This window comes from Haliaeetus leucocephalus, unplaced genomic scaffold (assembly GCF_000737465.1).
Source record: "Haliaeetus leucocephalus isolate CR32 unplaced genomic scaffold, Haliaeetus_leucocephalus-4.0 Scaffold83, whole genome shotgun sequence".
Lineage (NCBI taxonomy): Eukaryota > Metazoa > Chordata > Aves > Accipitriformes > Accipitridae > Haliaeetus > Haliaeetus leucocephalus.
The window spans coordinates 2,437,871-2,465,292 of NW_010972519.1; the positions used below are offsets into that span (position 1 = coordinate 2,437,871).

The 27,422-nt window shown below is 40.2% G+C and overlaps 1 protein-coding gene across 2 annotated transcripts; it reads left to right on the top strand.

Moving 5' to 3' along the window:
• Positions 1 to 78: 78 nt before the first annotated feature.
• KIAA0895 (KIAA0895 ortholog) lies at positions 79 to 27,422 on the top strand. Of its 2 annotated transcripts, XM_010582613.1 has the most exons (7): positions 87 to 151; positions 7,232 to 7,914; positions 18,142 to 18,285; positions 20,419 to 20,551; positions 21,756 to 22,061; positions 22,586 to 22,683; positions 27,147 to 27,422. In XM_010582613.1, the coding sequence occupies exons 1-7, from the start codon at positions 127 to 129 to the stop codon at positions 27,306 to 27,308; spliced, it is 1,551 nt and encodes a 516-aa protein (XP_010580915.1). In that variant the 5' UTR covers positions 87 to 126; the 3' UTR covers positions 27,309 to 27,422. The 2 variants fall into 2 exon arrangements, with proteins under 2 accessions (XP_010580926.1, XP_010580915.1); XM_010582624.1 differs by lacking the exon at positions 7,232 to 7,914 and having other exon boundaries at positions 79 to 151.

The following is a 27,422-nucleotide window of genomic DNA, read 5'->3' on the forward strand; positions in this document are numbered from 1 at the left end:
CCCCCCCCGCCTCCCCTCAGGGCTCCCCGCTCCTCCCCGCCGAGGAGGCGGGAGCCCGCCGCCCGCCCCGGCCGAGCCCGCCGCGCACGGGGAAGCCAGCGGGGCAAGAGCTGCCCGCGGAGCACCATGCTGGAGTCCATCCGTGTCACCGGTGAGTACCGCTCCCGGCTCGGCAGCCTGAGGCGAGACCGGGCACCGGCTTCGGCTCCGGGGCGGCTGGGGCGTTACCGGCTCGGCCAGGGGCTTGCGGCGGCAGGAGGAGGGGCGAGGTGGGGCCGCTTTCCCCGCGGCCCCTCAGGCGCTCTCCACAGCGCCTGGAGCGCGGGAGCTGAGGCAGGCGGGGTGCTGGTGGCTGCTCCCCCGCGGAAAAAAAAAAAAAAAAAAGAAAGAAAAAGAAAAAAAGAAATCAGCCGAGGGGTTCCCGTAAGAGTACCTGCTCCACGGGGACAGGGCGGGGAGGTGCTTCGCACCTGAGGGAAGGCGGCGAAGCGGGAGCCCCGTCGGTGAGCGGGCACGGCAGTGTGTTTACCTGCGGGCCCTGTCCCTTCCCAGGGGCACTGGGGAGCGGGGAGGTGACACCCGCCTGCCTTTCAGCGGAGCGAGGGGCAGAAGATGCAAGTCAGAACGCTAATAAAACTCTTACTAATTACATCTGGTGTCTTTCACTCTTTGGCTCTCCTCTTTGCTGTGTTTTCACAGAAGTTATGTGTATATAAAACCCTGTATTATGACTACATAACGATAATATGGAGAAGTATTTGATACCACACAAAACTATTATCTTCAGTGCTGTGTGTCTGTGGTATGTAGGAAAACCTACAGTGCAGTTGCTGCTGCAAAACAAATTTTTCACTCAGATGTGTTTCTTGTTTAAATTTGACGTCATTTCATGTGTCATTACTTCAGCTGCCTCAAGCCAATGTTACTTTGTGATGGGGAAGTCTATCTAGAAGAGATCCGGTGGAGATAGCTTCGTGTCCCTCGTACCATACTGTCACAGTCATAATCGATATTTCTTACAGTTACTCTTCTCTGCGTAATTTATATGCTATTCTGTCTGTGCGTGGATATCAGTAGGGTGTTACTTCTGGTAATGGCAGTAGAAATAAAGTTCGTGGAATCAGATAGAGCATCCCTAGAGATGTACAACAGCAACTGTAATCTTAAAGGATTGAGATTTCTTAAAGGAAAGATAGTTATTTGGGGTCCATACCCCTCCACCAAATATTCCTGAACACACCCGTGCTGCAGTAGAGTGAGCTAGAGATCTCCTTGGATAGGAGCTTTGTCCTGTGCAGGTCTGTCTATAAATCAGTGTTTTGTGATTATATCCCAAGTCTATTAAATCAATGGGAGTTTGTTACTTCATTTCATTAGGGCCAAATCTTCACTTTTACTGATTATTACTGTGCTCATGTAATTTAATTTGAAGAACCTGAATTTGGAGTCATTTACATAATATATTGCAGTGTAGAAACATGCATGCAAGAAATTGCTTACAAGTCAGTTCATACTTTTTAAGGTAGAAAGAGTACATATTAAATATCATTGTAATTTTAAAGAAGAAAAAACAAACTGCACAGTCCAAAATCATGCCAATGAGTCCTGTAAATGCTGGATGTTTCAGAGTTATTTACAAACACTGGCAGTTAATGAATCAGACCTATAAGTTGGCTCATAGTTGAAACTTGCCCTTGGTTTTGGAGCTCAGAATTAAAGTTGAATGACAGATAACGCTGTTACAGAAGCAAAGTAAGTAGGTGGATATTTGGGGGGGGGGGAGTCTTAGGTTAAATGTCAAAATTCACAACATCATACAGGCTGTAGTTAATATCTAATATGCTATGAAAATAGAAAATAGCTCAATGCCAGTATTTTTACAGGAGCTTGCTGACTAATGCTATAGCTAAACCATTTTCAGTCATTATAGACAGAGCTTCCAGTGCTGTCTAGTTCAAGTTGCCTGACACTTTCTGTTCAAAGTTTGAGTGTTTGTAAACCTTAAGGGTGTTTATAGTGGTGAGGAAATAGACCACAGGAATCTGGCCAGATTCTCTTGCGCCACAAACATAAGCCTGTAGTGTTTGAGAGGCAGTGGAACATTATAGATTCATATACAACACTCTCTGTTGCATGTTTTTTGCAGAATATTCTTTCTACAGCCCTCTGCACCCATACAGTCTAGAGCTCATAAACTACATGTAGTTGTTAATCTATTCATATTATCTGAATATTGAAGAGAAATATTTCTTTGTAATGTAATTGTACATTTGCAAAATGTGTCAAAGGAGAAATCTTACTTGTCACATCCATGTATTTTCTTCTCATCTCTCAAACTTCACTATTTTCACATTAGTTGTAGACAGATCACATACATTATCTGCATTTCTATAAATTTGAAAATTCAAGTCAAGCTATTGGAAGTGGTTTCTGATTTTATACATAAAAAATTCAAGTGTATTCTAACATGGTAATGGTGAACTGAAAACCAAAAACAGTGGCTCAGACCATTACATTCCTAGGATAGGAGGATCTGCTCCAAGAACATCTTTGCTAAGCACCGTAAGAATCACACCTACAGTTTGGAAAGGATTTGTCCATTATGTGTACATAACCTGAGTGACAGCTGCTCGAAAACTGCAGGAGCTCTCTACGTTGTTTAGAGCAAGGCTAGCTGGACACAGACATCTGTGCCCACAAATATCTATCATTAACCTCATTCCATCTATGGAACAGGTATTTAAGAAGCTGCTTGGATAGTAGCTACCCAGTAGCCTAGAGGAAGATTTTTCTATAACACTCTCCAAAGTCTGGAAAAATTCTTATGTTGGGATTTTACCACACATATTATAATAAAAGATCAGCTCAATTCATCAATTTCTAAAGGATGGAAATCAACAATATAACCTACTTCCTGAATATAACATAAAGTCTAACTTGTTTTTCCTAATAAATAACCTCTGACAAGATTAGGCAGTGTCTGCGATGCTACAAGATTCACAGCTAGTGACTGGGGTGCAACTTAGACATGGAAAGTATTTAATCAGTGCAGAATTATAATGAGATTTGTGGTTCCCACATATCCTCTGTTAGCAGTCTTGGGCCACATCCCTTCTCCGGTACTGCTGTGACACTGGAATAGCTACATGTATATAAAATGAAGTTACACAGGGGTAAAACTCCCCTGTGGGTAAAATCAAGCCTGTGGTATTTTGTGTTGCTCTGTGACACATGGTATATTTACATCTGCAGGATGGAGTAAGTCCAGTACTGCCAATTCCAGCAAATATCTTGAGAACGATGGGATTTTGGCTACAGCATGACCTGCTCTCACATGAGATGCTTTAGACACATGGGGGAAGTTGCCGCTGGCTGGCTGGCTGCCCTGCTAACCCACCTTAAGGGGTAGAAGAAACTAAACACAGTGGCTCCAAAGAGGGACAGAGCTCTACTCCAGGCCAATCAGAGCAAATTTCCATTGAGCAGGAGGGTTTTCTGTCCTTTGGTACCCTCATGATGCCAACATGGGGACAGGCAGCTCTTTTGCCCCCTCCTTGCTTCTTTCTACATCATCACCTTCCACTCCAAACCTGATAGATTGTTTCATTTAGCAATTCAGCCATGTCTCTAGGACCTATGTTTTTATTACTGTGTTGTTGCAGAGAGAAACAAAATATAAATAAGTGGAAGTAAACATGATGGGAAATCTTTCTGGGAGAGACTGTGCTAGTTTTGTTGTGGTTTTTTTTTCTAATTGTTGAAGGACTTGGGGCTTTGTGACTTCGAGTGTTTGGAAGTGAGATCAATGAAGAGAATCTTTGCACATAAATTATATGGTTTTATGGAGGTTCTCAAAGGTAACTGGAGGCTTGGGCATATGTTCTTTGACAGTATTCTGCTGCAAAAACTGAAGTATGTGAAGTCAGGAAATTCAAATTTGTACTTCTCAGAACACATGTGGATGAGATACAAAAGATAAAACCTATACGATATGTAGCGTGATATGCAGCATAGAATTATGCCATAGTACAGTGACTTTCAATTTGCCTTTCTCAGACCTTTTAGAAGTAATCTGTTGACATCTGTCCCATGGTATCCAGAGTTTAAAACCTGGAAATCACTGCTGGCCAATCTGTAATTAATGTGGGTTGATAATCCATTCTCTGCCTGGCTACTTTATAGCGGTGTGATATCTCAGTACTTCTTGAAACACTGAAGCATGTTTCCAGAACACAGGCTGTGCTATGAATTGTTTTTATATTCAGAATACTAGACCTCTGTTTCAATCACCAGGCATTGCTAATCCTTGGAAACTCTTGGATATGTTTTAATAAGTTGAGTTTCCTAGAAGACACTGTATTTTTAGTTTGGTTGATGCTGTCTGACTTACAGATGTAAGTGAGTTTAAAATGGGACTATTACAGATTAAACAAATGTACTAGATAAAGAACTTAAAAATTTGGTGTTTTGCGACATGATTTTGATGTTGTCTTAAATATTATTTTCTAGTTTATTTTGTAAAATAATGATGTTCCCAGGACCAATCCAAAAATTCAGACTGGCAGTTAAATGACTTGTGTGAAAACTGCCGTGTTATCTAATATAATCTTTCAAATCTGCTAGATTATCTGTTGATTCCAGATTTCCAGAACAAATACGTGTGAAACAGTATCCTTCTTTCATCGGGAGAAAATTAAGGATAGCCATACTTAGTTTGGCAGCTGAAAAACCACTTTGCTATGAGATTGCACATATAAAGTAACTACAGAATTGGGGACAACTATTTTTGATGTCAACCACGTGCATGTGAAACCTGCTAGTGCGTGTTCAGCATTTGACCACCATTTGTGACACTTGCAGGAGAATTCTGACTTGTGATGTTCAGAAATTATCTAGATATAAATGCATTTGTTACTGGCCAACTGTACTCTGAAAGCTTACTGTCATGAATTTTTGGTATTGAACTGACAGAAGAGGTTGGGGGCAGTTTAAGGTCATTTTGAGTTGTTTCTTTGAATTCTGTTTCTCTTTATCACTTCTTAGATACACGTGTGGTATTAATTCAGTTTATTCCCTATGTAGTAGCAATTTAAGGCTTCTCTGCTCTTTGTGGCTTTTGAGAATTGATTAGTAGAGAAAGTGAAGTGTTAACGCCGCTAGTGTTACATTATTATCTCATCTGTATTTTAAGTAGCAGCTGTGTAACTACCAACTTCAATTTTGTCTACACAAGCCAAGTCACATGCTCAGAAATGTAATATTTCTGTGTACAGACATTCTGGAAACCTTCCTTTTCATTTGCCCTTCTTAAAGGTAAGGATTCTTATACTCTAATACCTGGTACAGGCCTGAAGTCAACCTCAAATACTTGCCAAGAAACAAATACGTGAGACCAGCCATCCTGTTCTGTTATCTAAGAAATGCATTTCATTTTAAGGTAGTTGTTTTGATGGTGTTTTCCTTGTGATGGGAACTGTGATTTCTCACCATAACAGCTCATGGTAAAGCAAGATATGCCATGTAGACAGGTTGTCACATATGTGATGAGAACAATCTGACAGAATTTGAACAGGAATGCCAAGAAGCATGTTCCTGCACCAAGCGTAGAAAGAGGATTTGCAAATTCATTGTGAAACAAAACTGAGCTTGCATAAGATACGCATGCTTTAGTGGAAGAGAATAATCTAATGCTTCTATATCTCTCTCTTTCCAGTGGAGAAAACACCCAGGCTGCAGATTTCCCATCATATGTTCATGCAAATAGGACCTCTGTCTTTTTACTTTTTAGAACATCATCTTCAGGAGAACTGAGGAACACAGATTGACATGGAACTGACAGAGATCCAACAGCATGAAATACATTGTCATGGTGCTTATGTTGGGAGCAAAACCTAACTTTAGTATGAAAATAAAGCTGAAATTAAACTACTACTGATTTTTTTCCCTTGGAGGCATTTAATGATCTCTTGCTAATGTTCCATTCAGAGTATAATTACTCTCATGTAAAGTAATTACAGCTCATCTATGTATAACTGCGGGCTGAAGCTCAAATCCCTTTTGCGGGCTTTAATCAGGCCCCGGCCATATCTCCTGTTCTGTGAATCATTTCTTTTTAGGTGCAGAAGTAGGAAGCATTTCTCTGTGGCAGGATTTATTTGTGCCCTTACTTTCGGCTCACCTAATGTTCTAGGATAAAGTGGTTGGCGAGAGAAGGGGATGGTTAGAACCAGTGAAGAGAGGTCACTTCTCTCTGACAAGCCAGCACAAATATTAAATACAGTTTTAATTCTCAATGACTTTTCCATGCAGCTGCTCTGCACCAGGGACCTACCTCCCCCGAAGGCCATGCCAGGGGTCAGAGCAAGAAAGGAAGGTTCATTCATTAAAGGAACCTTATTCACTTCTTGCATTCAGTTTTGTTTACAATGTTTCTTCTCAAGTGTTTTCTTAAAGCCAGCTGTTTTTGTAGAACAACTTTGAATAGATGAAATGACAGTGTTGCCTTAAGGATACTCAGAGGTGTGTTTGTAACTAGCTGATCTCTCTTCTCTCTCCTCTTTATAGCTTACTGTCTGTATTAAGAAGGAATATGCGAAACTGAAATCTTTTAAACTTATATTACTATTCATATGGTGTTGTAAATTGTTCACAGTGGTGGGCCCATTCCCATGTTCTCATCCTTTCTGAGAGTAAATTCTGTGAATCGGATTTTGCAGATGAGACCACACCAGACTGCTTATATCACAGCACAGATCCCTGTGGGACTTCACTGTAAATACTGCTCACATACTCCTATACAGTTTCCTATTTTTTAAGTTAGTCTTTATCCATACACAAAGCCTTCCTTGCATGATTTTAAAGGTCAATCAGATTTTGCTCAAAACTAAAGATTTATTAGTGTAACAGTAAACATTCCTAAAGTCCTGCACAGAGTCTTGTTTTAGACAAGTTAGTTCTTAGCTGCCAACAGTGCACTCATGCATGGAGTTGCAAGCATAAAATACTTGTTTAGCTGGATCTTCCAAGTCCCAGTCTAATTGTTCAAAAGTGATATACACACACACAATTCTCCCATATGTCTAGAAGTCAAGATTAACTTGATGTGACTCCAGTTAAGACAAGTTCTGTGTTTCATTTATGTTGCAGTTTTGAGTCCTTAAGATTAGTATTGCTGTATGAAACAATCAAATTTTTCCTCAGCTTTTTTTTTTTTTTTTTCCCCTCAATGCAGAAAAACTTCACTGGCCTAAGACAGAGCTTTCTAAAAAATCAGTCCTGAGTCCAGAAGAACATAAGCTGAACATTAATAATGAAAACAGCCTCCAGCACCCACCTTCTGGGATCCTTAAGGACATTTTCACAACAGGAACCAGTAGCTACAATGTCCTTCTGCAGAGCAAAGAGGAGAAAAAACACCACGCTCAAAAGCAGTCATCTGCTCACCACAAGAAACACAGAAAAACTATGAAGTGTTCTACCACCTTGCGAAGCAATGAGCACCGCAAAATCAAAGTCCCACTACCCTTGCTCAGCGGTGGGTGGTACTGCACAAACAGACAGCCCTCCATCATTGTCACTGGCCCAGTGTCTACCAGCATGAAGTTTACAAACAGTATTTCGGTTGCAGGGAGCAGCGTAGGACTGCCATCACGACCCAGAAGTAGAACTAAGAGGCATTTTAATCTAACAAAGCCAAAGCAATCCCAGTCCTCAAAAAGCCATGGAAAAGAAAGTGATGTCTCAGGCCAAAAACTCTGTTTACTGACTGCAATCAAGCCTTCCAATGTAGAGAAAGAGAAGATGAAATTCTTCAAGTCAGATTTCACATACAATCCTCAATTTGAATATGCAAACCCCGCTCTGCCAAGCGTGTTAGCTAAGCACAGCCATGCATCTGACCGATTTCTTAAGCAGGTATAGTTACTTTTTCCCCTCCTTTTCCACTGGTTATTTTTTCCTATGCCTATTAAGGTGGTATTTGGCTTTGTTTCTAGCAAGTTGTTTCTCCTTATCATCCTCCCCTACTGTTTGAAAAATGCATGGAAGATGAGAATACAGTAGTAGAACTGAAAGAACATCTTTTTGATTAAAAAATGAAACCTTCCTAATACTTACAGGATTCTATAGGATAAAGGTACAGGTCCTTAAAAATGGGTTTACATGAAACATAATTTACGACAAGAAAGCTTTTTAAGCAATGAAGCAGAGTCCAATACAGGAAAAATACAATGCCTAAATAGGCTTTAATAAACAGAGGAAAAAAGCAGTGTAGAAGTCTTGCCAATCCTCTTGGTGACACAGGGATTGGGAGGGAATAGCAATTATTTGAGGTCATGGTTATTAGATAAGCATATGTTGATGTTCCTTGTTTTAATCAACTCTGAAAGCATATTTGCATATACATTAGGCTCAGCCAACAGCAGACAATTCCATTCCAGAGAAAGGTAAAATTTAAAAAAACCCCCCCCCCCCCCTTTTTTTTTTCTTTCCCCCCCCCCCCCAATACACAGCCACACTGGTAACAGAGCTACAGACATTCCCATTTTGTGTAACTACCCTGGCTTCCTGCCTGTCTTTGAGATACAACAAACCCCAAAACAACAACAAAACCCTTGCTTTCAACTTTGACCTAAGTGACAAAAAACAGTGCTTATCTATATAATAACAGAACCAGTCTTCTTCCGACTTTTGCTATTTTAAAATGGTTTAGAAAGATCTTATTTAAGTCTGGCAAGCTTTTTTAAATAGAGAATCTCATGTTTAAAGTAATACTTAACTTGGGAATAGATCCTGACGTTCCACTACCCATTAAGTCGTTGTATTGTAAGGCTTGGTCTGCATTTTCACATTAAAAATATCTGTAAATTTTAAAAACTCAGTAGCTGGGTTTTCATTAAGAATTTATTTTCTTATGAGAACAGAGAACAGCTGTTCTGTTCTTAAAATCAGCTTCCATACTTCTAAACAACCAACTAAATCATACTGACACCAAATAAAACTACTCCTTGACTAAAGCTTTTTAGCAAATTTTCCTTTGGATTTTTATAGCAATATTAGCAACATTAATCATAAATTACAGCAAATCAACAATAATTAATTTGCCAAACTGAATTTAATACAAGTTATCCCTTTCAGTATGAGGTAGCAGAGCCTTAAAAATTGTTTTATGCATGATGATTTTATGGAGCACACCTATCATTGATTTAACCTTCTTTTAATAAAAAAACCCACACCTAAATAATGAATTTTTTAACAACGAATGATTCCTCAATGTTATTCCAATTTGTAGCTCTACCTTTTTCCCTTTACATACAACGCATGGGAAAATAAAGGCTTTATAAAAACTTTATAAAAAGCAGCAAAGGATTTAATATTCAGTTAAGTATGATATTTCTGAAACTTACCAAGGAGGCTGTAAATTGTTTCATAAGATGTAGTTTAAGTTACAGAAGTTCTTAGCAAGAAGAACATTACTTCAAAGTTCCGCTCCTAAAAACACTGAACAACAGTATAGCACTTCATATAAATGACCAAAAAAGCAGCTTTAACACATTTCCAAACCCAGCAGGTGGCACTCTCTCTTTTTTATCTACAACTAGCTTTAGAAATTTTCATCTCCATGCAAATTTACTATCCAGAAAAAGCAGCATGAATCAAAATTTTAATCAGCAAATATTGTATGAGCACTTGCTTTTCCCCAGTGCTATGGTTTTCTTCCATGCAGATTTTACTTGTCAGAAGAAACATGTAGGTATCTTATAAGAAGTGTTAAGTTCAGGAAAGATGTCTTCAGTTGCAAAAAAAGTACTCACAGTGTCAAGATTCAGGTCAGCTGTAAAAACACAACTGTGTATAGTTGTCCTTTTTCCTGCAACAAGGATAAATTTAATTTTGTTTTTTTTTAAACATTTTTGGCTTTCATTTGTTGCTGTACTTATTTTAGGAAGCTTTGCTTTCTGTGAACAGGAATGGAACTCTTCCTATTTTATTCTATAAAAGGTGCTTACAGCAGCTTAGACTTGCTTGCTTTTCTGTGACTAATACCTCTGTAAAACTAGCTTTTTACTGACAGAACTCACCAATTTTATAGGGGGCTTTTAGGGTAGTTCTGTGAAATGAGCTCAAAACCTGACATTTCAGAATTTTAGATGATTTTTAATTATTTCAAAAGTATTTTTACCCATAGCTGTGCATAGCCTGCTAGAATATTAAAACAGATTGTGTTTTCTTATTGCCCTTTCTGCTTTTGTGTGTGTCTATGGAATTGGTTAATATAGCATTACTGCAACATATCTGGAAGACAAGTCACACCTTGCCCCATTTTCTTTTTTTAAAGGCAAAGAACACTATTAATTTACAAACTATTAACACAGCAGTGCTCCAATGGGGAATGCACAGGCTTATGAGTACCCACTTCACCCCCCAAAGCCTCTAGTCAAATCAAAGATTTTAAGCCTTGGGCACAGCCCAACACTTTTATTGATTGACGTTTCACAGACATAGTGTAAACATTTTTTAATTATTAATACATTTGAAAACAGTATTTTTTAATGTCTGTCTTCTCATACTTTGTTCTGTTTGTTTCTCTCTTTCTACTTTATCTTGTTTTCTTCCTAATAAGGTTCTTTCATGAGTCACACAATATGTGCTTTTAAGGAAGAGAACTTGAGAATAAAAACCAGTATGCAGACTTGCAGCTTTTCACATTGATTAACATATCTAATATTACAGAAATTAATTCTCTTAGTGCTGTGTTTCAAGGTCAGTGCAGCAACTGTGTACTCGTAAGTGCTATGCAAGTTTTCTTATTGGCACTCCTTCTGGCTCAAACTACTTGTCCTTCATTGTTAAGTTTTCTTAACATTTAACATGTTTGTTATTTTTGCACAGATGCTAGAGGTGGCAATACTTAGCTAGAAGTAATTGTCCCCAGTGTCTGCAGAGCAGATGACTTAACAGTTGCAATTTGCTGAACCAAAATCAGCAAGGAAGTTGCAACTTCAAGTAACCTGTGTGTTAACACCTGTTTCTTTGAATTGTACATGAAGGCAGGAAATCTGTTTTTATATACATACTTTTTTTTAAATCATTATTTTGTTGAATGAGTAATCCCCCCATGAAAGAGTTGTATATCCTTTTCCCTTGTACTCCTAAAAATATAGCAGTTTTGAGTTAGTAAATAAATAAATCAGTTGTGCCACATTGCAAGTGTTTGCATTACACACCTGTTAAGTCATTAATACAAGTAGCCTACAATTAGCAAATTTATCAGATGTTGAAAAAATAGTTAGGTGGAGCTGGAAGGCTAAACAACGTGACGTTCAACACTGAGTAATCCTTTGCAATGTCCAGGTGATGTCACAGCTTAGGCACGTTGAAGATTCAAGAATGTGGCACTGGCTATGAAGAGCAGTTAACTGTAAAACACCTCATTCTGCACTGGTAACAAATTCCCTCCTAAAGTAAGGTTTATAGGTAAGTGTGTTAAGACAAAGCATATCAGGCCATCCAAGTAGCGTAAGTTCTCAGAGTTCTACACAAACTTCTCTCTTCCACTGAAAGAGTCTAGGTCACGTCAGATGATACTACAATAGGAGCATAGGTTTATTTCAGGACACAGTCTCATACAAAAACCAAATGAGTATTAATTTTTAATTCCTTACAAAGTATTTGAAAAGTTTTTCATTAAAAATATTTCTACCAGCTCTAAATTACTTAAACAATGCTCTTTATCACACTGAGAACAAGCATGCAAAAGAAAAAGCCACTGAAAACACTGAATAAAACTCAAAACACTACAGCCTGAGTAGACTAGCCTCAAAAATCTGCTGTTACCTCTCTCCTTCCTTTCCATTTGACCCCAAAAAGGAGGGCAGCCACCATTTTATGGCTGTTGATTAGACTAACAAGTTCCATCTGGTACATCTTCATGTTACCTAAAGATGCACCTGGGAGGCTTCCAGCAAATAAGCTATGTAGGGAGGAAAGTAAAGTGATGGTACATGCAAACATTGTCTGTCTTGCAAATCTCAACAGAGACTGTAACCTTTTTGTAGCAGGGCTGCTTCTGAACGTAGGATGAGCTGACTGAATGCAGGGGGCTGACGCCTAGGTCACTGAGCCCATTTTCTAACGTGGTTGCCTTAAATGATTCATGAGCGTGTATCTACAATAACTACATGTATCTACAATAACTCTCAAGTAACTAGGCTGTGTTGCTGCACATGGGTGACTTGGGATTCAGAGACCTTCTGGGCTGTAAATAATTTGTTTAAAAAAGCCACTACCACCACAACCTAAACCTATCAATTAAACAGATCCTTGTCTTGCTCTTGGTAGTGCTTCTGTGACATGACTTTCTTGAGCATCAGCAGAGTTTGCTGTGCAAGGGGACTTGTCTTGGGACTGCTGCTTCTTTTGGCACTCTTTGGTAGTGATAAGAGGGATTAAACCAGACCTTTTAGATAATAATGAAAATAACAGGAATTACTACTCCTAACCAGTAAGCTGGCACAGCCGCATAGTCCTCCTTTTTTTCCATTTTTTTTACCTGTTGCTGAAGAGTTTACAGTTTGGCCTTAGGAACTCTGGCAATATCAGTACCTTGCTTTCTGCTGGCCCAGAGGCTGGAAAATAAGCTCACAGTTGGATGCTGGAATAGGCAAGAGCTGGCATGCTGGGCTGGATTTTGCCCTTTCCCAGCAAGTTCTTGCAACACCTGACTTTGAGTCATGTCACCTCAGAGACAGGGGCAGAACCCCAAATGAAGGGCTCTTGCATTCAGTGCCTGGGATCCAAAAATATCCCAAACCTTTTCCCCTCAGGAACCACCACCAGCTGGGGTGGTTGTGACAAGAAGTGTCAAAACCAGTGACGTCACTGGCAATGGAGCCCATCTCAGTGCTGGGGCGATCTGCCACTCCCCAGAGATTTGTGTGCTGGTGGCAGTGTGTGTGTGTGTGTGTGATGGCTGTCCCTGTTTCAGTGCTTCCAGAGTCACACCTGCCCACTTGGAAAGAATTATCAGGACTTCTTCTGTTTTGCTTGAAATGGAGTCAAGGGAGAAGGTGATAGTGGTGAGCACCCTTCTTAGTAATTTCCTACCCCAGAGAATAGATGTTGAGCAATAAGGCTTAAGTTTAATGACTTTCTCAATATGCATGGGTTCAAACTTGCAACACCTATTTGGAGGTGGCTGGACTGCCAGGATATAGGTTACTCAGCATGGCACATAAGGTAGAGGAAGCACCCTTCACTATCCCACCCTTCCTTTTGAAGCTGCAAACACTGCAGTGGGTTGAAATGGGAGAGGCCAGAGTGGGTCTCTGCTTCTTCAGGGGGATGTATCTGAAAACCTTCTATTCATGTTGTGCTGTTGATTAAAGTGTCTCACAGCAATTTAGGAAAAGCTTTAAACTGCCTAGGAAACGTTCAGGAGGGTGCCTGCAGGCAGGCAGGCAGAGCTAGAACTTGGGCTTCCTGACTCCCAAACTCATGCTGCCTCCCTTGGCACGCGTAGGTCTCAGCTCCAGGGAATTTGCTGTTACAGACAGCCAAGCAGGAAATTTTAACGCCCGTTTCAGTGCTTGTTTTTTCACTGTTTATTGTGGTGAGGTGATTTTAGAAAATACCTGCACTCTGAGGTAGGAGGGTCCTCTGGGATAACACCACCGAATAAACCTACGTAATGCTGCATCTCATAGGAGTAATGTCTTTATAAACAGCATCAAAACAGAGAACTGGTTAATAAAGTTTACAAGCCCGTCTCAAAACACCATTATTTTTATGAGCTTTCACATTGAGAAAAAACTGCCCCCTTGCTCTCAAACAGTTTTGGCAGTCCTCTGCTTCATCAGACCTGCTCTCATCCACCCCTGCTCGACTTTGATCAGCACTCTAGATTTATCCTACTCTTTTCAAAAAGTATGTAATGTATCTTTGCTATTCTTCGAGCCTACTTCTTATCTTTTGCTATCTTCATTGGTTTCCTTCAGCCTGTGAATCACCTTGCCTGTTCTTCTCCATCCAAAGGCTTTGCCATCGCATTGTTGGAAAAGCTTTTTTTCATTGTTTGATGTGAAACTGAACTGGACCTGATGTTTGGTTTGCTGAGAGGCAGGATGGGCATCAAAATGTAGTGACCTTGTTCCTACTTCTGTTGGGAAGCCAACAGCCACATGGTCCTTTGTCTATAGCCAGGTGTTGCCTGAGAGGGGAGTGTTGGTTCACCTAAGGCAACACTGTGCCTGGGGGCCAACCAGCCGTTCAGCTCAATGGATGGACCCCTTCCAGCACTTGAGCCAATATCCTGCTTGTCTTTGATTTACTAGTAGAGAGGTATAGCCTGAGTGCTGGATACTTTCTGAAAGATGCCTTAAAAACCCTTAAAAAGGAAAGGACCAAATCCTGGTGACTTTTGAAAATAAAATCATCCTTGCATCAGTTCCTGCAGTAAATAACTTCCAGAGAATTTAAAGCGAAATATTTCTGCCCACAGGATCTACTGTGTTTTAAATCATATTACTGAAAACTTTTGAGGGGAATTGCCATTCTGTACAACTGTACATTTGAACATAGAAAGGCCTATCAGAAAGTGAGGGCTTGGGGGACACTGCATAGTGTAGCTCCCCCAGGGTTTGTGGTTCTCTGGTAAGCCCTGTTGCATCTTAATGCTTCATCTCACTGTGATTTTTATAAAATGCTATTAATTATAATGATTTTTTTCCAGAATTTATTACTGAGAGACAGAATTGGCCACAGGAAGAGATGGGGAGAAAAGGAAGTAGTTCAGGAGACGAAACGTGGTGCTGCTGGGCAGCAAGTCTCTTTAGGAATGGAAATCACTGGTGCACATTCAAAGAAACTGAAGTGTCCAAGAATTTAAGTGGGTACATAGGGTGTTTAATCTAATAGACTTAACTGAAATTTAATATGAACAAGTTGTGAAGACAAATTTCATGCCAGAAGGTTAATTCAGAGATGACTTCTTTCAGAGTGAGCAAATAAAGTTAATTAATTGTTCAGAGAAACCAGATACACCAAACAACTAGTAGATAACATAAGTATCTTAAGGATCTGGCACCTTGCAAAGGAAACAGAAGAACTGTTATCATTAATTACTCAGGCTGCGGGCTGAGAATGAATTTCCTGGGATAGGGATAGGAATTTTTGGTTGCTTCTTTAACCAAGGATTTTGTGTAAGGCAGGAAAATGCCTCAGCATTTGCAGACACTGAAAAACTTATAAAACAGCCAATGCTTTTAGAAGTTAAAAATTCATATGTAATTAAAAAAAAAGGAAAAAATCCTTTGGTAAAATATACAAGCTATTAAACAAGAACTAGATTTTGCTCTGATTTGTTCTTTACAGCTAGCCCTTGACCCTAAATTTTGCTAGAAAAAAGTGTCATTAGTCTCCAGAAACATTAGGCCTTGCATGAGGGACTCGTATTCTTTTTTTTAATACTTAGACACTAACCTCGCTTCATTTATCTGAGGTCATTTTTAGGTGACAAGCAATGTTAAGACTTGACACCAAAATCCCATTTAACTCGTAGGTCACCAGTACAGATGTGTAGTTGTCCTTACTCATACTTCTGTGCAATAAGTTAATGGGAGTAACAGCAAAAATAACAGCACTGAACCTCTGTCAAATACCTACAGCAGTGGGTCAGCAAAATGACGCCAGAGCTACCCCGTTTGCACCAGATGAGGGTGTATCCTCTATTTTTAATACATTCATCTTGAAAAACATGATTTAAGTTGCAGAAGGACATTGCAGTTTTCATAGCAGCAGTCCTATCACCTTTTGTCTTTAGGAGCAGTAGGATTTATTTTCTCTGCAAACAATCGAGCCAAAGGTCAGCAAGGTGCCTACTGATTCTCCAGGGAATTACCTTTGGTGCCAAGCGGGGCTGTGTAACACACAGCATGGAGCTGTGCCACCACATGTGCTCATTGCAGTGTTGTTACAGGGAGAGGCAAAGCCAAATCATTTGCGGTGCCTCAGGTGGTGGCACAGCATTCCTCTTTTTATAATGCCTCTCTGCAGACATCCTGGCGCCTAATCTTATAAAGAAAACTTGAAAAATAAAAGAATGTGTTCATTGTTGGTGCCTTTCTTCATAAGAACTGCTTCTCACTCCTAGCTTCAGCAAGTGCAAGGGCACAGCTGCCCAAATGGGCCAGATCCTGAGAACCAGCCAAATGTCACCGGGCCCCCAGGGGGTCCAGTGCAAGTCCCTGTGAAGGCTGAAACTACTGCTGGAGTTAGCATGGTGGCTACGGAGTTTCGGCCACACAGAAGACAGTGAAAGGAGGCAGGGTTCATGTAACACCACTGGGTGGCTTTATGGCGAGCCTTTTTCTACCATTCTTGTGAGGCCACGTGCACTGACTTTTTGGCCAAGTTCTGTGAGTTAACATATTGCAGTGCTGCTGGGCTGTCCCTGAAGAACCGGTGGTATAGATCTTGGACTTTCTGATTCAGTATTAATGCTATCCATGTAAATAAAAACTTACTGTGGAGACTCAGGTGCAGTGGCGATAGAGATCACAGCAGTGAGACACAGTAGGTAGGTTCTTTGCTTCTAGACTGCTTAACCCCCCAAAACAACAGCCTTCTTTAAGCTAAACCTTTTTTTTCTTTTAATCTGTGTTAAGGTAGTAATTTATGCTGCTTTCTTCATTCTTGAAAAAGAAATTCAGATTTGACCAGGAGGCCCTTCAAATTTAATAACAAATATTAGAGACAGACAAAGAAATGCTAAACATTAGGTGCAGTATTTCTCTGGCATTCATGTAAGTGATATTTCTCTCATCAAAGAGCTGTAGAACTTTAAGAATACATCTAGCTAGCATTTATGGCTTTCAGTAGCAATTACTCAGGGTTTCTTAGTTTTAACTTGAAAAAAATTAGAATAGGATTGTTAGTAGCTGTGAGAGGTACAAAATTAATCCTATTTTTGTGGACAATAAGCCAATCTGACAACGTCAGAATTACATAACTGGAAACAACAACCATCTTACTAGCTTTGTGCATGGATATAAGTGTACAATGTAAAAAGAGATTCAGTCTCCGAGATTGCCACCTTCATCATTAGTGGTATTTTCTTAGCAAGGACATTCATTTTTTAAGGTAATATCTGTAATATTTTTTTCTCCGTGAGATTCTTGGGAGCTTCTGTTACCATAATCTATGAAAAAAAGCCATTCCCTGTAGCTGGGCTATTGCTGGACAAGAAGTTATTCTATACCACATTTTCTTTTAAGGGTATGAAATGACATGTTGGGGAGTAGATTGCTGGGAATGAACATTTTGCACCCCGCCAGTAACATCTTCAACATGCAGAGTTCAGATCACATTATAGGCATTGTGCTCTGCTTTCCACCCACAAGTGACTTCTTCTAGCAGTAATGCGCAAGGGGATTGTTGATGCCACTTTATTTGTCTAAAGAAACATGCCTCCTTCATTTTGGGGGGTTATAAAGTATTGTGATATAAATGAAAGGTTTAAATGAAAGTTCTGTCAATAAAGTTCCTGTTCTCTTTCCTCCTTTCTGAAGCAGACACCTGTGGTACAGAGGATTTCATCGTGAAGAGACATTTTTAGTAGAAATATTACCATTAAAATTATAATTACACATCTGCTTAATCGTGGTTCAGAATTCCTAAGTTAGAAAATACCAAGAAATGAAGCAAGATGACAGGAATAGTTGATCTTTGTAAAATTCTTTGGAAAGCCATAAAAAGAAACATGCTGACAACTTAAACTGCAAATGTCCTTGTGACCTGTTGTGTCTGATTTACAAGGCAGTTGTACAACATTTCCCAAAATGAAAGAGAAAATGGGTATTATTTCACTAGACTGATAATCATCTGTGTCATGCTGATGTATGTGGGTCCAAGATGAGTTGATCAGAATTTTTTTCCAGTACTTTGGCATTAAGGTATGTCTGAAGATGGTATAAATTGATTACAAAGTGTGTCAGCCTGTATCTAATGACTACAGTTTGATAGTGACTCCCAATGAGTTAAAAAAGAAGATTAAAATGAGAGAGAGAGAGAGAGAGAATATACACATGCCAGTCTGACACAGGGGTCTTACTGCATTCATATTTGCTATGCTTTTGTAATTTATAGTCCATTAACATTATGGAGCGGACATTGCAGAAATACGGAAGCTATGAAAAATTTGAACAGGCCACTGGAGGCAGCTTGCTGACCAAAAGTCGCATCTGGAATCACGTCAGGAAATATATGGTGAAAGAAGGCTGTCTTGGTGAGGTAAGTCATACAATCGATCAGGAAAGAAACATTTATGCAGATCTTAGAAATTACCCATGGATGGACCAGAGGAGCCATTTGGAAGGCCTTTCCTCCATAATTACAAGAATATTCCTTGCATCATATTTTTCTCATGGCTGTGCCCAGTCTAATTTTTGAACAATTGAAATGATGCAAATTCCTTGTGAATGCTTCAGCCACCTCTGAGCCTGTTTTCTGATTCATATATGCTTGTTCTTAAACTCATCTCTTTTGGGAGTACCCAAGAACGACACCCTTCCTTCCCTCCTTTTTTCAGCTACTTGGAGACTAGCACATTTCCATTTATTCATCAGTTCTGCCATCCGTTCTCTTGTGTCAGATTATTTACACCAAAGGAAAGAGTTAAGAAAAGGCCAAGAAAAATAAGCAGCAGCCCAAGAGACTGATTTATAAGAAGCAACACAAATGAAAGTGACATAAGTGAATAAAAATGTCTGAAAGAGGTTGGCTTGTTGAGTTGGTTTGAGTGCTGGTTTTTCCTGACTTTAACCAGCTAATTTTTTAGAGCCCTGTGTGAAAATCTTACTTCCTATATTTGGGATTTAAGAAGTCCAGTTTGACTGAGTTACATAGAATTGCTTGGAAGAATCAGATGAAATTGAATGTATAAAAAGAGAATTATTCCAAATGAAAACACCAGCTGACAGAGTCCAAGACTTGGATGAGATCACTGGCAATGAGCAAGAAGAGTCTGGAATGTGAGCTCAAGAGACAAAAATTAGTTTCCCAGAAACTAGGTTTAATTAGTAAACATAATATTATTAGGAGAAACGGTTAAACTTGTCACACCTTTTTGGGAGACTATAATTTGACACTGATACTAGACTTGTGTTTCTAAGAGTGAGGTTATAAAACTACAGTTTAGAGCAAGCAGAAAAAATTATAATTTTGGTCTTTGCTGTGCTTTATCTCCCTTTGCATTCATTTTTGTCTTGGTTTGTCTTCATGGAAGCAGGATCCTACACCCTCATCAAACATTCCATGTCCTTCTTAATGAAATGCTTTACTTTTTCTGCAAAAATAGGGGTAATACATCATGCTTAGTATGGTCTAAAATATTATGAAAGTACTCTTTCCAGTTGAAGAGATCTTAATAAAGCTAAGTGGTACCTGTGCTTTAAATCTAAATGCTTTGGGATTTACCTATCTTTCCTGTGTCTTAAATACAAATTTTATGGGACTGATTGTTTGCTGTTGAACTTGAAGCTGAATGGTGGGTTTTGAATACAGGGAAGTGTCATGTTAATGCCTTTGATCCCTGGGTCCTTTTCTGTTAACTTTGATATTTAAAAAAAAAGATCTCTCTTGTAGGTACTCTCCTTTGTACTCTTCTAAGCAGTACTGTTTCTTTAGGCATTACATGAAGAGGGAAAGGTGCTTAGTCTTCAACAAAGAGAGTTTCCCTTCTCCCTCCCACTCACTTGTTCAAAAAGTCTTTTTAAACTCAAATAACAAAATATATCAATATGCATTAATTTCCTTCTCTGGCAATTTTGGTTTTGATTACCAATTTTCCAAGAGAAAACATGAAAACAAGAACTACATTCCTGTATAAAACAAAACAATACCAGTATTTTAATAATATTTCAAGGCTGCATCATGTATCAGGAAACAAAGTACACAGTACTTCCCCCTCTCATTCATGTGGCTTCAGAATTGCAACTAAAAAGTTAAGCATATAGATAACTAGTCAATTTATGTGTGCTTATCTAATATTTTTCAGTTCTCAGTAATACCAAGATAATTAGACACAGTTCAAAAAATAGAATTGCCTCTGATTTACTCTGCATATGATTGCTCCCTGCCCCCTGAATCTAGTCAGTGTTACCATATTAAATTTTGCAGTCTCATGGCTGTCTATCTTAACTCTCATGCTGAGTCCTACTAAAGTCTGAGGTTTTGTCAGCAGCACAGATGACTAGGGTAACTCAGTGGAGTCAGAAGTGTCTCTCGTAGGTGATTGCTGGTAGCAAGGAAGAGTTGTGAAGGGCAAGGGACCAAAGAGAAATGAAATAATGGAAGGGCCAAAGGAAAAAGCAGGAACAGGAGGGAGAAGAGAGGTCTTTGCTACCTGAACTCTCTCATCTTCAGATTGTGGTCCATCTCACGGAGGACCTGCTATCTCGAGCCTCAATGACAGTGGTGAATGGCCGCCCCACTCTCACTATCAATATCTCCACTGCACGAGAGCACTGGCTGGAAGGGATGCTGAGACATGAAATTGGTATGAGCATGACATCAGTTCTTCAGGCAAAGGGGAGTACTTGCATGCATTCTTACTTATTTTGCAATGATGGGCCAAGCACTGCACATATACAGAAGGAAGGAATGCCCCTGTCTAAAGAACCTATGCTGTAGGTGTGCAATAGGGAAAGAGAAACCTATTTACCAGTGCAGCAAGCAGTAAAAGGAAGATAATCCACTTGAGGATTTGTAGGGTTCATGTACATTAGCATTCTAGGTCAGATCAGGAGCCAGCTTTTGAAGTGAGTCTACCAGCTAGTCCCATTTACTGCACTGAGGTTCACATGTCAGAAGAACCTTGGAGCAGGCAAAGTGTAACCCTTTCAGATGATGCTAGCCCAGAGGCTATGCTCCAGGGCATACATTCTGTGCTGTCACTGTTCAGGGACATTTTGCTCATGAGAGCAATTTACAGCTAGTCTGGAGTAAAAAAAGGGAAATGAAAATAGTGTGACCGTTCAACCTCAGCACCAGCCATTACACTTTACAAATTTTCTTCTGTTATGCTGCACTGCTTGCAAATGTAGGCATGCTTTAGGTATGAAGAATTTACCCAGCAACCCCTAAACTGGTGTAAGATTGCCTTGATTTTGCATTACACAAGGTTGGCCCAGCCCCGTGGGAAATTTCTACAAACTTTTCAGTGAATCTGTTTTAATTAAGTACATCAAAAGTGGATAAACTTGGCTAGTGCCTGAATTTCAACTGAAGAACAAGACCTGCAATTGCCTTGAACCACTGTTACTCACATTGTAAAGGGATATAGCATCTTCCAAGGGTGCAGTAGGGCTGTTTAATCACCTTCAAGAGGCAACATTTCTGCCTCCTTACTTTGATTCTCCTTCCTTCTGTTCACTACAATGTCTAGCCTATGCTAAAGGCATTCAGCATGAAAGACCCTTTTGAAAATTCCTTTCCACAGATTTGGGAACTCAAGTCCTGCTGGCATTTGTATTCCTTACGCATTTTCAGGAGTCCCACTTGCAGTCAGCAGGTGAATAATTGCACCATGTATCTAGCTCTGACAAAATTCTCTGTTGTAGACAAGGCTAAACTTTGCACTTCTCCCAGTGCCCAGTCCTAGCAGTTCAGAGTTCTGAAATGGGCATCTCCTTCCATATTTTATAATTTTTTAAAAATCATTAGATGTTACTGTTCTAAGTCCCATATTCCTTTCTTTTCAGGAACTCATTATTTTCGGGGTTTTAACAACAACAGCCAGCCTTGGTGCAACTGGAACGGACGTAGAAAACACGGGCTAAAACCAATCAACCCTACAGAAGAAGGGCTAGCAAGCATTCACAGTGTCCTGTTCCGCAAAGACCCTTTTCTTTGGAGAGCTGCCCTGCTCTACTACACAGTATATCAGGCTAGCCAAATGTCCTTCAGTCAGCTTTTCCAGGACGTGGGGAAATTTGTTAAGGACCCCAATACTAGGTGGGATTACTGCGTACGAGCTAAGAGAGGGTGGACTGACACATCACAACCAGGTGGGTTCCCTATTTGTCTTCTCTATTTTTGTACTTCAGGGAGGTTTTCAGAACATATACAGAGCTCCTTCATCATGTCACACAGTAAAACCTTTGCAAAAGGGAGAAATGGGACGCCATGCTTTCTGAAATGAGGCAGCAGGATTTCTGCTCTTGAAAACAGGGCTGAAAATGTACATCCAAGAGACTTTCAAACTGAATCAGTAATGGATTTTTTTTTTTGTTGGAAGTGGGTATGTAAATTGCAAAACCATGAAAAAGTTCATACTCACAGTTTGACCTCCTTTCATTTTTATTACAAGAGATGTAATGTTGCTGTTGATATTTACAGACACTGTCTTCTGTGTCTGATTTCATTCTCTGGCTAGTGGGTTTAGCCTTCTAGTTAGTTTTTGGGAAGGTTTTCAAAGTCTGGGATTTAAATATCTACTTTTTAAAAATAAAATTGTTCTGCTCATAATGGCTTCTGAGAATATGCCTTGAACAAACCCTGATAGAGTGTGATGTATCTCGATTCCTTTTAGGCTGCTTCAATAAGGATCAGGTGTACTTGGATGGCATCCTCCGAATCCTGAGATACAGGGAGTCCATTGATTTCCATCTTCTGACAGCCCTTGGAAAGGTGAGTGGACTCATTCTTACCAAAGGCTACAGTTTTATCATTTCAGCAAGCCTGCCTGTAAAGAGCTATGAGTCATTGTGCTCTGTTTTACTTTGATCTAGAAATCTCTGTTCTGTATAGCACCTTGTATTACACAGTGCAAGTTACAAATGTTTTGAGGTCCTAAAAATTTCTACCAGCTTTTTCTCATTCCTTGCTTATCAGATTAAGATTTTATGGTCATATTTCTCAGACTTTCCTTTCCTCCCTTTACAGGGTACTGCCTGACTTGTAGTACAACGGACCGCTGTGGGCAAGTGGGACAGGTGCTAGATGAGGTGGTGGTCCTAGTAGAAAACAAAATTAACCATTTGATGCTAATGCATCCCCTTCTACCACAAAGAGTTTTTCATCTCAAATTTCTCTCCCTGGTGGCACCTCTGATGTTTTTCAAATATCAGTTTGGTTTTTTTCCCCAGAATACATGGTATTACTATATTCACAGAACATATTTTATGTCCATTCTAACTGTCATTGCTTGTTTGTTCTCAAAATCATACTAAAGTGTGCGGAAACTTTGTCACACTTCCTGAACCAGATCCTTGGATTGCTAAGTTTCCACAGTTCATAAAGCAGGGTTCATATTCACATAAACCAGCATCCAAATTTATGTTGTTATACCTGCATTTAGAGCTGGTATACCAACATTTCTGCCTACTTCGCAATCAATGGATGATAAAGGGAAGTGGCATATTATGGTAGAGGGTTTTGGTCCACATTAAAGAAGTTTTGCTATTAGTGTCAGAAACACTGGTGAGCAGAGCTATTTAGGTAACTGAACCAAGTCAGGAAGCTCTGAAAATAAAATCACACTGTCAAATAAGTCTCTGTAACTTTATTCTCTAAAACTTCCTTTTGCTCTAAGCCTGGTTAACTCAACACAGCTTCTGTCTGCTAAACTACTGAGCACATACTGTTCCTGCACTGCCTTACCCCTTTCTCTCTTCAGGGAGTCTACAGGATTGTCAAGCCACTTCAAAAACATAGTAAGTCATTCTTCATATAATTACAGAGTCCACTATAATCTACATGGCAAGGCATCCACATTAAGGGTCTACAAGCAATTTAATTCTAGCAGTATGATAATTTAAAAGTGCTTGACTTTACAACTTCTAAAATCAAGGGATCTTAAAGTCTGCTCTGAGTGTTTTTGCTGCACACATCTGCAATCAAACTGGAAATTTGTGTATAAGAGCAGTGCCTGCTGTCAGCATCCCAGATTGGTTGAGATCTGCAGGGACCTCTCAAGATGATCTAGTCCAACCCCCATGCTTAAGCAGGGTCAACTAGAGCAGGTTGCCCAGGACCACATCCAGTTGGGCTTTGAATATCTCTCCTGATGGAGACTCCACCACTTCTCTGGGCAGCCTGTGCCAGTGTTTTACCACCCTCACCATAAAAAAAAGTTTTGCGTTCAGGCTGAATTTTGTGCATTTTAACTGGTGCCCATTGCCTCTTGCCCTGCCAGTGGGCACTGCCAAGAAGAGCCTGACTCCCTTGTCATTCCTTCCCATTGGCATTTATGCACACTGGTAAGATCCCCCTGAGCCTTCTCATCTCCAGGCTGAACAGTCCCAGCTCTCTCAGCCTGTCCTTGTAGGAGAGATGCTCCAGTGCCTTAATCATCTTAGTGACCCTTCACTGGGCCTGCTCCAATATCTCCATATCCTCTCAGGAAAAACAAGTTCTGTGAATGTAGAGAAATATGAAACTTGTACTGAGATCTAGCCTGTGGTTATTACGCATTTATTGCCACTCTAAAGGGTGATTTGTTTGTTTAGGGCAGAATAGGAGGATGAGGTTGTTCCAAAGGGAGTATTAAGCTTGGCTGGAGTATCTTTCAGGTTAGAAGAAAAAGCACAGGATTTAAACATAAGGAAGCCCAGCATTTAGTGGGAAAATTTTCATTGCCTTTTGAAGATTCTCAGTGTTGTATTGTAACAAGTGAGCTCATCTTTCCTAGCATGCCTACCTTGGACATATTTTCACTGCCAACACAATAAAGTTATGAACACAATAGGAAATGAAAGCAGTCACCTATATTGCTGACAACAAATTGCTTCTGTGCTTTAGTAGGTAGTTAACACAGTTGTAAAATCAGAGCACTGCTTTCTGATGTGAATGTATTTAAGACAGAGCCATGCTGAAGTTTCTGTGTCTTCTCTTCTCATCTGAGTGCTAGAGATCTGGCTGATGGAGGCAGCCATGCCTTCCTGATGCTTCTGACATTTCTTACAGTGTAGAAGAGAGCGGTGCGTGGAAACAGCACACAAGCAAGCTTTTTGGCGTACCTAGAAGTGACTAAGAAAAGAGCTTGAAGCCTGAGAAAAGATGCTTTTTTAGAAGGAGCCGTTTTAAAACTTTGCAGGAAAGAATCAAATTTGGGAAGCACTGCAAAACATTCATGTAATAATCGAATGCAAGTAATATTAAAGAGAAATAGAATGCAGATATTGGTACACTTTAGTATAGCATAACTACCAGAGTTTTAAAAAGCAAAAGCAGCAAACTGTCACCTACTATTGTGTTTCCCAAGAATGTGAACACATTGCAAACAGCCTAAGTAAGCCTGTTTTAGCCTCAGTCTTTTTTAGCTAGTACAATGATTTTAATTACATGTAGTAAGGAAGACAACCTGTTGCTGCAGTAGGATGAGATTATGTTTTTGACCTCCTCAAGATGTCAACTTTTGTCATTTTTTTGCAATTGCAAGGACTGGGGAAATACATCCCATTCAAACCATACCTCAGATCACAGATACTTATTTCTTGGTTGCAGCAGTAACAGAAAACCCTGAAAATAAATACAAGGGGGGAAAGGGTCCTTTTTCTTTCCTTTGAGAGGAAAAGAGGTAGAATTTCAAGCTGGGACAGGAAGGAAGGTCAGTATTTAATCTCATTTGGTGTCGTGTCTCCAGACTGAGAGGAGATGGTATGATTTTGTATAGCTCCTCTGTATCTACTTCTAAATACGTTAATCAGGTGTAATGTCACACCATCTTCAAACAGCAGTATCTCAGTGACTTGAATAAGCCTGGGCATGGGTGTATGTTCATTTTTTTAATCAGGATGCATCTTGTCATTGCAGCTAGAAAAGCACACATGTACCCAGGGGCAAATTCATTCTTTTTGTGGACTTTGTTCCCATTATCCTCAGCAAGATATGCATCTATCTCTGACTGCATCTACGGATCAGGTTTAGCAATCTGGATTACATAGTCCTATCTTTCCAGAGAGCCCTTCCATGCCCCTTACACATTGGTGGATCATTTGTGCTCACTTTAATCTTTCCCAGATAGAAACCATCACCTGCAAAGAGGGCAGGCTGTTTCCAGGGAACCCTGACCGTGCAGGGCTCAGCTCCTTAGAAGAAACACGGGGTAAAAAGGTTGGAAGGAGCAGGCTCCATTCTCAAGCCACCTGGCACAAACCTGCTGTGAGGAAATAGGATGTGCCAGTTAGTAAGCACAGCCAGGCTTGTGGGTTTTGCCGGTACATATGCTTCTTTCTGTAGGGTGCCCAGAACACGCAGCCTGGAGACAAAGCGGCAACCACATAAATTTCATCATGCTGGACAGCTGCCCAAGGAGTCCTGTTCTGTGCTTGCAGAGCAGCTTGTCTAGCTATTGCACAGCCAAAGCATTCATCCTTTCTGGACTGTCATTCACAGCACCTTGAGCTACTGTGAACTCAAGACTTGAAGTCCTAGCTCATAGAACGATAAGACTATGGAGAAAAATCTCAGCTTTCATTAGAAAACAAGTAGTAGGCCCTGTAGTAGCTGGAAAACGTTTGAGAGTGTCACACCTATACCCAGAAGGCTCTGATGCCAAGAGGCAAACCCAGTCTCTGCCCTGCTATTGATTGGGAAAAAAAAAAAATTGGGATGCTTAAGTTGCCCATGCTGTAGTTAATTACTAGAGGTGCATTTTAATTTAGCTTTGCATAAGCTAATGAAAACATCAGAGTTCAGGTCAGCTGGCACCATGCCTTTCCCAAAGCTGGAGCCTGTGCCATGCCTGTCCTGCACTCCCTTTCTGGTTCCTCAATCTTTGGCACCGTGTTTTTTCCATTCTCATGTCAATCTTTCCACCTCTTTGAGGAGAGACTCGAAGACTCACAAGTGCTCCATCCTTTCCTTCTCTATTCCTGAAGCTGCTGTAGGTCATTCTCATTCAGGTTCCTGTGAGTCTGTTCACTGACTGAATCAAAAGCAGAATTGGGAAGTATGGAGGCATTTGCTAAAAAATCACATTTTTTTTGCATCTTCCACTGAGGTACAGTTACTTGTGTTTTCAAAGGAATCTCACAAGCTTTTAAATCCTCCGGCTCTGAAATTTTTTCTCATCAACAAGAGAGAATTTAGAGCCACAGCAGAGAAGTAACAGGACTATAGTGGGAAATTAATCCATGTCTTCCTTACAGATCTCGTATGAGGATGTGGACCGCCTCAAAGGATTAGCTGTGATCGAGAACATGAGGGTACCACACTTTTTGCAAGACCATGCCCGGTATATGGAGCACTTGGAAAAGATCATGGAAGTCAATGAGCTGACTGATGAGGAGCTCCAGGATCTCATAAATTAACAGTATTAGCCCACCATTCACTTACTCTGTGAGGATGTAGAACTGGACTTCCCAGAGCATGCAAAAATGGATTTATGAGGGGTGGGGCAGGAGGGAAGGGTGGCCAGAATATGT

What these genes read in the sequence shown, in the direction of transcription:
- KIAA0895 (XM_010582613.1), top strand. Translation starts at nt 127, where the DNA reads ATGCTGGAGTCCATCCGTGTCACCG. An exon ending in GGAGTCCATCCGTGTCACCG is followed by an intron (nt 152 to 7,231) that starts GTGAGTACCGCT and finishes CCCTCAATGCAG; the next exon opens with AAAAACTTCACTGGCCTAAG. An exon ending in AAGAAGGCTGTCTTGGTGAG is followed by an intron (nt 18,286 to 20,418) that starts GTAAGTCATACA and finishes TCTCATCTTCAG; the next exon opens with ATTGTGGTCCATCTCACGGA.